General features: G+C 36.4%; 1 protein-coding gene across 1 annotated transcript; it reads right to left on the bottom strand.

Moving 5' to 3' along the window:
* Window positions 1–45: 45 nt before the first annotated feature.
* On the bottom strand, window positions 46–11,822 carry LOC129268086 (mediator of RNA polymerase II transcription subunit 18-like). Its single transcript, XM_064104986.1, has 6 exons — window positions 11,582–11,822; window positions 9,541–9,607; window positions 8,056–8,178; window positions 6,686–6,764; window positions 4,676–4,812; window positions 46–3,365 (listed from the first exon to the last, which is right to left on the bottom strand). Exons 1-6 carry the CDS (start codon window positions 11,781–11,783, stop codon window positions 3,335–3,337), a joined length of 639 nt encoding a protein of 212 aa, XP_063961056.1. The 5' UTR covers window positions 11,784–11,822; the 3' UTR covers window positions 46–3,334.
* Between the last annotated feature and the right edge of the window lie 965 nt (window positions 11,823–12,787).

The following is a 12,787-nucleotide window of genomic DNA, read 5'->3' as shown; positions in this document are numbered from 1 at the left end:
AAAAACACCAAAGAAAAATAAAATAAATAATGCATTTGTGGAATATTTCAGTGTAATTTTTTGCATTTTATTTTTTCACAATGTACTATAGACTAGGCAAAATATACACATTCCATAGAGTGTTTGTCTTTTTAGCAAAAGTTGACTCTCCCAATCCAGGAGTAGAAAAAGTGTACAATTACCATTGTGCGTCCGGAGACAACGTTCCAAACATTGACTTCCCGCAACATTTCTTCTCCATAAAACTTCATAATAGGACGATACTCATAGTCACAAGGGCATTTCTACCAGTGTGCACTATCTCAACCCAGGTTTGAAAAAAAAACAGGTGGATTTAACTGCCCCTTTGATGATTCTAGAGGCACGGCGGTGGGAACAATATTCCAATAGGGAGTGCTGGTTTGGAAGAAAAATGTTTGCACTCCATAATGAAGGTGAGTTAAGTCAGGAAAATTTGACAAGCAGAAAAAAAAATGGTTACACTACAAAATGGAGATGATTGTAAAACCTGATTTTCAAGGTGTTGCCTATGGTGCATAACCCATGCAGCACCCCCAGGTAAATCTTGGGGGGGGGGGGAGGCGCTCCAGCACCCCCGCTTCCCAGGGCCATGTCCAGAGTCAACATACAAAGTATCTATGATGTTACGCTTTCTCCTCCATAACTGTTCAAACTGAAGAATAATATCTACAAAGGCATATCAGTCTCAATTGAATGCCTTCACTTGGGTGTAGCAAGCATAGTTTGTTCGAAGTCTTGATTAAATGTCTTTCCACTTCACTGACTGAAGAGTTCAAATTCTCATGCACTTACATCAAATTGGAGACTCCCATCGCTATCTTTCCACTAGACGAGAAAGTCCCAAAATGCACACATATATATATATAAAAACCCCTCAAAAAAAGTTTGGAAATCTGTGTTTGGCCATTAATTTCTCCCAACTTCCAATTTTACACAATGCATATTTTACATCATTCAAAAGATCATTTAATTCTCTTTAAAATGATACCATGCTTGTTACGATCATGCCATCATGAAAAGAGCAAGATTCAAAAGTGTTGGATGAGGTCTAAATTGAAAAGCTGCAAAACGAGCAGAAATAGTCTTGAAGGGTCAATACAGAACATGATTCTTTTGTCTGTGTCAATAGCGATGAAAATCCATTCAAATCATGCCTCTGCTTCTGTAGTGATGGTTCTGTGAGATAACATGGTTTGAGTCGTGGTTTGAAATACCCATGCATGTTTGTTTGTTTGTTATGTGTTTGCTTGTGCAGAGGTGTGTTTGATTCCATGTTAATGTTGATGTTAAGGTGCATGAAAACAAAAGAAACCGCTGAGAAACTCACTCATCACCACTGAAAAAAGAACAGTGACTTTCAATATTGTGTCATTTTGCAACTTTTGAAATTTGACCTTGCCCCACATTTCAAGGCACTGCACCTCCATGTGAACCATAATCATATCATGTATGGTATCATAAAGAAAATTAAATGATATATTCATTGATATTAATTACACATTGATATTTACTAAAACCGATAAGGAATTATCGATCAAAGTCAAAAGAAACCGCTGAGAAACTCACTCATCACCACGGAAAAAAGAACAGTGACTTTCAATATTGTGTCATTTTGCAGCTTTTGAATTTTGACCTTGCCCCACATTTCAAGGCACTGCACCTCCATGTGAACCATAATCATATCATGTAAGGTATCATTTTAAAGAAAATTAAATGCTCTATTCATTGATATTAATTACACATTGATTTTCACTAAATCCGAGGAGAAATTATCGATCAAGGTCAGATTTCCAAACTTTTTTGAGGAGTTTATATATATATATAGGCCTACATGTATATATATACATGTATATATATATCACCCAAATGCACTTCACAGCGGTTGCCGCTCTCAATCCAGGAGAATAAATAGGAGATATATTGGATGATAAACAATGCATCTCATTATTGTAAATGAAGTCTGAGCTGAAGTAATACCTGGAGTTTACCACTGCAGTTGCCGCTCTCAATCCAGGAGAATAAATAGGAGATATATTGGATGATAAACAATGCATCTCATTATTGTAAATGAAGTCTGAGCTGAAGTAATACATGGAGTTTACCACTGCAGTTGCCGCTCTCAATCCAGGAGAATAAATAGGAGATATATTGGATGATAAACAATGCATCTCATTATTGTAAATGAAGTCTGAGCTGAAGTAATACATGGAGTTTACCACTGCAGTTGCCGCTCTCAATCCAGGAGAATAAATAGGAGATATATTGGATGATAAACAATGCATCTCATTATTGTAAATGAAGTCTGAGCTGAAGTAATACATGGAGTTTACCACTGCAGTTGCCGCTCTCAATCCAGGAGAATAAATAGGAGATATATTGGATGATAAACAATGCATCTCATTATTGTAAATGAAGTCTGAGCTGAAGTAATACATGGAGTTTACCACTGCAGTTGCCGCTCTCAATCCAGGAGAATAAATAGGAGATATATTGGATGATAAACAATGCATCTCATTATTGTAAATGAAGTCTGAGCTGAAGTAATACATGGAGTTGCCGCTCTCAATACAGGAGAATAAAATGGGCATTGTGTAGAACAATCCATCCACATCATCAAACTTAAAGTGCAAGTTGATGTAGTTTTTCACTCTGGTTGCCGCTCTCAACCCGAGAGAATTGATAGGCACTGTTTTAGAAATTATACATGGAGTTGCCGCTCTCAATACAGGAGAATAAAATGGGCATTGTGTAGAACAATCCATACACATCATCAAACTTAAAGTGCAAGTTGATGTAGTTTTTCACTCTGGTTGCCGCTCTCAACCCGAGAGAATTGATAGGCACTGTTTTAGAAATTATACATGGAGTTGCCGCTCTCAATACAGGAGAATAAAATGGGCATTGTGTAGAACAATCCATACACATCATCAAACTTAAAGTGCAAGTTGATGTAGTTTTTCACTCTGGTTGCCGCTCTCAACCCGAGAGAATTGATAGGCACTGTTTTAGAAATTATACATGGAGTTGCCGCTCTCAATACAGGAGAATAAAATGGGCATTGTGTAGAACAATCCATACACATCATCAAACTTAAAGTGCAAGTTGATGTAGTTTTTCACTCTGGTTGCCGCTCTCAACCCGAGAGAATCGATGGGCACTGTTTTAGAAATTTATCAAACAATGCATCCCCATCTTTCAACGTGGAGTCCGAGTTGATGTCAAACATGATGTTTATCAATGCAGTTACCGCTCTCAATCCAGGGGAATAATGGACACTGTATCCCCATCTTCTTTAGTAAAGTCGGATTTGAGGTCATATATGTAGTTTATCTACAATAACCAAACTGGAAAGAATAAATGCTAAGGAAAATACCAAGCAAAAGTAGAATTGAATTGAATATCAATAAAAAAAAATTCCTTGAAACCTTGAGCACCCAATCAGAGTATCCTGCTAGACCACTAATAACAACAATGTTAGGTAGGGCCCACTGGGAAGTGGCCACCCTGGGTAAAATTTGGCATTACATATTATTTTCATGTTCTAATGCAAGCTCATGCAACAAGCCTCTCAAAACATTCTAAAAATATTCTGAAAAAAATGTGGTTTGAGCTGCTCCGCAAACAACCCTGGGTAAAAGAAGACATTATTATTTTTATGTTCCAATACGCTCATGCAAATTAATAATAATAAAAATAATATTATGCAATATTTATAGAGCACTTAATACAAATGTTTCTAAGTGCTGTATACTATTACCCTGGCTTTAGCATGGCTACCCTGATTGGAGTCACACTCGAGCATTCAAGTAATTTCTTTGTACCAGTTACCCGTTTACTACACCTGGGTGGAGAGTGGCAGAGAAACGCCTTGCCAAAGGACGCTAGTGCTGTGGAGGGATTCGAACCCCGGACCTTGTAGTTCAAAGTCCAGAACTTATCCACCTAGCCACAACACCTCTTGTGAACAACTCTCCCCATTACTTTGTATATATTTCCCTTAAACTGCCTCTTTTATCACATCTTTCAGTAGATCATGTATTCTTTCTATAGGAGGGCATGTAATACAGATTTTTAAAGAATACATTATGGATAAAGAGTTTGTATAACCATAAGAAAAAGCAAAAAGAGACATTTTGGGGGTAGTTTATAGTCCATCAAAGGGAAAGTTGTTCACATGTGACATCACACATCCTTGTCGCATTGCCAATGTGAGGATCTCCATAGCATTAGTGATTGCAATATTCAAATGCTCATTACTTTCTCATTATTTGTCCTATTTTTCTCAAAATTTCTTTGTTCATATTCTTTGAATTTTCTGTTTCGACACAAGCCTACTTGTTCCAAAGTTTTCATTCTCCTTTAAATAGTAATAATGAAATATTCTGGGGGCATCTCATGAAAGGACATGTCTGACGTTTTATCCGACAAGTCCCAAATTATCCAACAGCTACCATAGTAACAGTGCTCCCCAGCCAATCAAAATCAAGTAAAGTTAAAATGTTGATGAAACGCTCCCTGGAAAAGGATACGGTTTGAGCTGCTCTGCAACAACCCTGGGTAAAAGAGGACATTATTTCTTATTATTTTAACGTTCCAATATGCTCATGCAGCAAGTTCCTGATAACATATTAATTAAATACTCTCAAAAGGATACGGTTTGAGCTGTTCGGCAAACAGTCGCATGTCCTCTGGCACGTTTTCGGACCCTGAAGGCGCCACCACACTGAGTTCTACAAGACGAGAGGAGGTCATGTGTTCAAGGGAGCTCTCTGCTAATCCAGGCTGAGAAATCTGAGTGAAAAAACAAAACCAGATTAGTTCAAATTTATTCAAAACGCCCTCTGCTGAGCTTTGGAAAAACATACCTGGATCCTGTTTCACGAAGACAAATTTCTATAATAAGTTTACTATCAGCAAATCTAATGATTTCAGTAGCTTTAAACTGTTATTTCAATATATTATTATGTCAAGTTTTATGAAACGGACCCCTGACATTGCTAAGCAGGCAGGAGAATCATTTAAGACCCTTTTGAAGACATTCATTTTTCTGAAATGAATTGAATTAAGAATTACAAATTAAGATAACCTATTACTGATTATAATTATGTTTGCTCCTCTGCAGACTTCTCTTTTTCTTCTTCATTTTTTTTCTTTTCTTTCTAAGGCACATGACAATATCATTGTTGCATATGCGTTATATAAGCAAAGCTCTGTATCATTATTATTATTAGTAGTATCATTTTATTCTATATCGAGATCATTTCTCATTCCCTTCCTTTTATTACAGGTTTGTATCCACTAGGCCTACTCTCAATTTGGTCTGTTTGGTCCATATATCACTTAGTCTAATACCCTTTTTACACACGCTAAAATTTCCTTAACCCCGTACTATAGGTGGGGCTAAATTGCCATTTAGCCCCACCTATAGTACGGGGTTAAGCTTAGCCCACTTTCTTTTTACACAGCATTTTTGCAAAGTGGGCTAACCCCACCTTTAGTATGGGATTATTTGGCCCTGCAAAAAAGCAGGGTTATCCCAGCCATTCATGCCCCGCAACAGAGCCGGCCCTGTTGTCCAATCAGAGGTAAGCATAATGAATATTCATGAACAGCGAACACGGCGATGAGAAATTTCGAGTGAAGTACTTATACTACGAATGTTTTTAAAGCGCGCGCGGTTTTGGATATGTGCGCTCGTGAATATTCATGAGCTACCACTAGTCTGGGGTTAGCGAGTTTTGTGTGTGAAAAGCAAGCATTCCATATCCGGGGTTAGCAATAACAATTTGGCATGTGTGAAAAGGAAAAAAAAATGTACGGGGTTAAGGATAGTACGGGGTTAGCGATAGTCCGGGGTTAAGAAAATCCTGTGTAAAAAGGGTATAACTGTCATTTAAGTCTAATACCAAGATGGTGTTATTTCCAATACATGTACATGTATGTCAACAAATGAAAATTTGGTTCATCAAGTCCCTGTCACATCGTTCCGTGCAAGCCTTGTTTGTGACTTGCGAGTAAATATATTTGCTACTCGCAGGTCACCTGCATTGATAGTATCTTGCACGTATCTCACACGCAGTTGCCTGCAGAAGCGCACTCAAGTCTGATTTTCACACAGAAAAGTTTAGAACATGCTCAAAACTTTGATGCGGGTGAGTTGCAGGCAATCACCAGCAACGCACCTGCAAGGCTTCCATGGAACGGTGTGACAGTTCATCTGATCATGTACACCAAGGTAAAGTTAATTTCCTGTGCATTATTTCCTTTATTTCACTGGTCCAGCGGTCTCCATTGAAAATCACAGGCAGTCACCATTTAAAAAAAAGCCATTACACAGGGATGCCACTAAGAATCGCTTAAAAAGGTCTGATATTCATCTAGAATGAACCATTTTGTTTTTTTTTAAATGTGTTTTCTATGGCTGAAAATATGTTTAAAAAGTCTGAATTTAGCCGTCTTAACACACTAACACCGCCTTTCACGATCTCCTACAAACTGCCTTTAAAGCAGCGCTGACCAAATCATGCATCAGATGATTTCATAACCTCAAAATAAGAATAACTACTAGTATTAGAGGCGCAAATATTCATATCTGAATGGTACGCGCCTTAAAACCTGAGATAACAACATCACTGATTATGACTCGGCTTTAATTATTACTTACCTTGAATAACTTTGATACCGTTATCTTGAGTCGGCCCTTCCTGAACATATGACCTTCTGCCACAAACTCATAATCCAATCTGAGATAGAAAAAAATAGGAGCGACAATGAAATGAAAATAGCAATCTATATCTGGATCACTCCACAAACTTAACGGACGCCGCTTTTTACTGGAGTTTTTTTTCACGACTTACAGTCACCCTTTGGCAGTATAATATCTCGGCAGAAATGTTCTATTGGGACATTTTGCCCCACCGAACTGATTTTCTGACTTTCTTCAAAATGTATGACATATGCAAAAATCATTCCAATGGAGCATAAAAATTATCTTTTAAGCAATGCAGAAAATCAAATCTTTTACTCGATAGTTTTTTTTCACGACTTACAGTCACCCTTTGGCAGTATAATATCTCGGCAGAAATGTTCTATTGGGACATTTTGCCCCACCGAACTGATTTTCTGACTTTCTTCAAAATGTATGGGATATGCAAAAATCATTCCAATGGAGCATAAAAATTATCTTTTAAGCAATGCAGAAAATCAAATCTTTTACTCGATAGTTTTTTTTCACGACTTACAGTCACCCTTTGGCAGTATAATATCTCGGCAGAAATGTTCTATTGGGACATTTTGCCCCACCGAACTGATTTTCTGACTTTCTTCAAAATGTATGAGATATGCAAAAATCATTCCAATGGAGCATAAAAATAATCTTTTAAGCAATGCAGAAAATCAAATCTTTTACTCGATAGTTTTTTTTCACGACTTACAGTCACCCTTTGGCAGTATAATATCTCGGCAGAAATGTTCTATTGGGACATTTTGCCCCACCGAACTGATTTTCTGACTTTCTTCAAAATGTATGACATATGCAAAAATCATTCCAATGGAGCATAAAAATTATCTTTTAAGCAATGCAGAAAATCAAATCTTTTACTCGATAGTTTTTTTTCACGACTTACAGTCACCCTTTGGCAGTATAATATCTCGGCAGAAATGTTCTATTGGGACATTTTGCCCCACCGAACTGATTTTCTGACTTTCTTCAAAATGTATGAGATATGCAAAAATCATTCCAATGGAGCATAAAAATTATCTTTTAAGCAATGCAGAAAATCAAATCTTCATTCTTTGGAATGATATCTATAATATTTCTTTTTCAAATAAGTCATCATCTCTGAGAACAATTCATTCAGCTAAAAAAAATTTAGATGAAAACATTAAAAAGAAATGATTCTCTTTTATTATTGGGTTCTCATAAATGGAACAAGCCAAGTGGCTAATTACATCATGTATAACATGCAAATAACAAGATTAACATTGAATACAACCCCAAGATGAATTTCTGAAGTTTCATGGAAATATTCTTACTTGAAACCAATCTCGTCGAGAAAGCCGGGCAAGTTTTTAGAGGTAGCGCAATCTTGATAACTACGAACAGTGACCATCCTGCTCTTATCACTAACATCATTCTGACCGATGTATCTTAATTGCCTGCAAAGGAAGGAAAGTGAATTTCATCAAGAATATTTTTTCAAAGGACTTTCCCCCTCTTATCTCAGATAAACAGAGGTGTAGAGGTGTTGTGGCTCAGTGGATACGCCTCTGGTCTTTGAACCACAAGGTCAGGGGTTCAAATCCCACTGCAGCACTCATTCATGTCCTTTGGTAAAGCATTTATCTACATTTGCCACTCTCCACCCAGGTGTCATAAATAGGTACCCAATAGGAAGAAATTCCTCGAATGCTCGAGCACCCGATCAGGGTAGCCGTGCTCAAGCCGGGATAATAGTATGCAGCACTTTAAAAATTGTATTAAGTGCTATATAAATGTTGCATATTATTAGTATTAAAAAAAAATCAGTAGCATTTAAAGGAAGTGAACTGACCAAAACTGTATGAGGTCATTCTTTGGCTGTGGGTTATTAATAGCTGGTGGTATATCCCTACAGAGTTATACAAGACACAACTTAACTCCTTGATTGCCTGTGGTGATCTGCCTGGAGGTGGTGTACCAACCTCAACCTCAGGGTTTATTTGCATGAATAATTTGTTTGACAATAAATATTTAGATAAGATCATTTGTATACAAAAAGAAGTACATGAATATAAAAGGCTTTCAAATTAATATAAATGAGCTTCTATGACTAGACATTACTTTACTAAAGGCTAAACCATTCAGAGTAAATCAACTGAACCATGGAATGAACATGAAGAAAAGAACATTGCAAAGGTATTGTATGAGGAATGCAAAGCAGGAGATGAAAGGATAGCACTGAAGAGGGAATATGAAGCATGAGATAAGAATGTAAGGCATGAGATGAATAAAGGAGTCAATGTAGAAGTGGTGAGATCAAAGGAAAGGTAACATCAAAGGAAATAGAATCATTCAATACATTGTGTTCAAAATAAACTCCTACAATAACCTATCCCAAAATATTGGTGTAAAGTTTGGAATTGATAATCATTAATAACTACCAAGTCTATGCACTGCAGTTCAATTGTTTTCATCCAGTAATTTAAAAAATGTTTCGGTTCCTCATCTATATTTCTTCAATCTTATAATTTATTTTAAAATTGATTTTAGTGGACAATCCTATCCCCAAATATCTGTGCAAAGTGTTTCGCCAATCTTAAAATTGATTTTACGACTGCTTTTAGTTGATGAAACCCTCCCATCCCCCGGTTTACAGAAAATCGTAATTCTTATTACGACTATGCATTTCAATTCAATTGTTTTCATCCAATACTTTTAAGCATGGTTCAGTTCCTCATACATGTTGTAGGTATATTTCCTCAATCTAAAAATTCATTTTAAAATTGATTTTGGTAAACAACACACCCCTGAAGACTCACCATGATGAGCTAGGTGGGTTTATTGACCTCCTGGCCCTCAACACAGCAGTCTGTTGATTTTGACCACCTGAAAAACAACAAAAAATATAATAATCATCATCACCATCATCATCATCACCATCATCATCATCATCACCATCATCATCATCATCACCATCATCATCATCATCATCATCATCATCATTACCATCATCATCATCATCATCATCATCATCATCACCATCATCATCACCATCATCATCATCATCATCATCATCATCATCATCATCATTACCATCATCATTACCATCATCATCATCATCATTACCATCATCACCATCATCATCATTATCATCATCATCACCATCATCACCATCATCATCACCATCATCACCATCATCATCATCATCATCATCATTACCATCATCATCATCATTACCATCATCATCATCATCACCATCATCACCATCATCATTATCATCATCATCATCCTCACCATCATCATCATCATCATCACCATCATCATCATCGTCATCATCATCATCATCGTCATTATCACCATCATCATCATAATCAAAATGCACAAAAAAGTTTGTCAAAAATGATTCAAATTTATAATGCATGTTTCTTTCCTGGGAATTTAGACAGGATATTCCTTTGACCTGATGGTAATAAGTTCAGTTTGCAGGAGTTCTTGCTATGTCTGACAAGCCTTGGGCAAAATTTGAGGATGTCCGCAACAATATGAATGCATAAAACTTGAAAACATTATCAAACAGGCCTATTCAACAAATTTTCTCTAAGCCAATCACAAACAATGACTTCAGTAGCTTATAGCCAATGAAAATCACTATGTAATACACCACAATTCTATTCGGTATATTTAATTGGGAAAAGTGACAAGGTATGTCATTCAAATGAACAAACATAAATACTTGAAATCCGACCCGCAAACATCAATTATTGGCTTTGTCAAGTACTTTATTCCTGTATTTTAAGAAATCATTATGTTTCAATTGAATTAATCTCATCCAGACATCCATTTACCCATCCATTAATCCTTCTGTTTTTTTAACAATAAGCCAGTTCGTAGTCCATTTTGCGAATGATCAGAAGATTCTGCCCATGGTCAGTAGAAGGTCATTGGTACTAAAGTGACATGGCAGTTTAATATTTAATGAGACAAGCACCAACTTTCATGTCTTGATTATTCTTTTGAATTGTGTTTTTCATTAGATAAAAAAAAGAACCCAATGCACCCACTAGTGACTGGTATTTCACAGTCGGCCAAGTACAGTAGGCCTACATTTTTATAACAACATACTAATGCATTCAAAGTAGAAATGCAACAAATATCTTCATAAAGTGTTCATTGGTGTGCTATTCTAGTCACCTGGTCTATTCAAATTCTTCATCCTGCTATGTAAGGCATGCTTACATAATAATATATCTTGCTTTCAAATCTGCCTATCATAACAAAAGGTCATTTGATTGAAATTGTCCATGGGGTAACTACGAACTGGTCTTTCAGTATTTATACATAACATTGGGGTTCTTCTTGTAATTGCTCCATCCATCGATCATCCACTCATTGATTGATTGAATCATTCATTTATTCATCCATTGAATCATTCATTTATTCATCCATTCATTCATTCATTCATTCATCCGTCCATCCAGTTATCCTTCCATCCAACCATCCTTCCATCCATCCATCCATCCCTCCATCCCTCCATCCATCCATCCATCCATCCATCCATCCATCCATCCATCCATCCATCCATCCATCCATCCATCCATCCATCCATCCATCCATCCATCCATCCTTCCATCCATCCATCCATCCATCCATCCATCCATCCATCCATCCATCCATCCATCCATCCATCCATCCATCCATCCATCCATCCATCCTTCCATCCATCCATCCATCCATCCATCCATCCATCCATTCATTCATCTATCAATCCAATTATCCATTCATCCATCCATCATATATCCCCTCCATCCTTCTGAAATGTTTTTGAACAATTGCCCAATCAAAAAATGAAAGGTAACTCACGTAGTACAAACACCATCTCATGATCCCTGAACGTCTCTGGCGTCTCCACGTTGTCACAAAGAGCCTTGAGACGGAGCAGCAAGGCTTCACAGGCAGTGTCCATGATGCTCCCTACAAGGAGGTACTCTTGTTGAGCGGTGGAGCTGCTGGAGCCGCTTGTAGATGACATTCCAATACCATGACTCATCGCAGGATTCATCATGCTGTATTAACTTTGAGATCGACAGAAGAACAAAATTAATGATAACTAGATTTTAATTCGTCATGCGGACGAATTAGGTGGTCTGTCATGATTTTTCATTCAGTGTCGGCTAATGTTGTATGGAATGAATCATTTAGATATGATTGAAAATCTTCATCATAGACATCATAGGAATACATTTTGACCATTGCTAAATGTGATTATTAATGTGGTGATGACAATCGCGGATGATTATAATGATGGTGGTGATAATGCAAAACGGTAAATACGAAATGAAGTTTGGAGCACGTAAAACGCCTTAAAAACTCCTAATAATTTTCAGACGATTTTACCCAAAATTAGTTTTTCAAAATAACGTATTGAAAGGCGCCTTAATTTTCACAGCAGCTAATTTTAATCGACAGTACTTTAATGTTTTTATGCAAAATCTTTTTTTTTTCAATTCTTTGTACTGTCAGCAATTTTTTTTTATGATTTCAAGCAAGAATTTTTACAACATCATTGGGAATAAAATTTACAGAATACTTGAAAATTCATAAGTGATACTTTCTGAAAAATAAAATATCTTTAATATTTTCATTCAAAATTTCTGCTAATTTTTATAATTTTTATGAGAAGTTTCACAATGTAACAATTTAACAGCATTCACTCTAGTACTCATCAGTGATGTATTTGATAAAAGAATTAAGTATATTTTTTGGGGTAAATGTTTGCAAAATCTCTGCAAATTTCTAAACATTTCACATAATATTTTTTGTCAAGAATTTTCAATATCCATATATTAATTGTGTAAGACTTCGAAATTTACCTGAAAATTCTTTCTTGATGGTTTTTGCTGAAAAACGTCAGGTAAAATATTCAAATACTCGCAATATTCCTGCAAAAGTTCGGGAAAATGTGTAATTAACTAAATTGCACAATTTTTCATTTGACAGAAGGTACCTGAAAACTTGTTATACGTTATTTAGTAAAAATGACCAAATAGAAAAAATCCAGGAATTTCC

Source organism: Lytechinus pictus, chromosome 9 (assembly GCF_037042905.1).
Source record: "Lytechinus pictus isolate F3 Inbred chromosome 9, Lp3.0, whole genome shotgun sequence".
In the NCBI taxonomy this organism is placed as follows: domain Eukaryota; kingdom Metazoa; phylum Echinodermata; class Echinoidea; order Temnopleuroida; family Toxopneustidae; genus Lytechinus; species Lytechinus pictus.
Note: the sequence above shows the minus strand (reverse complement) of the source record. Positions and strands in the feature narration are given on the sequence as shown.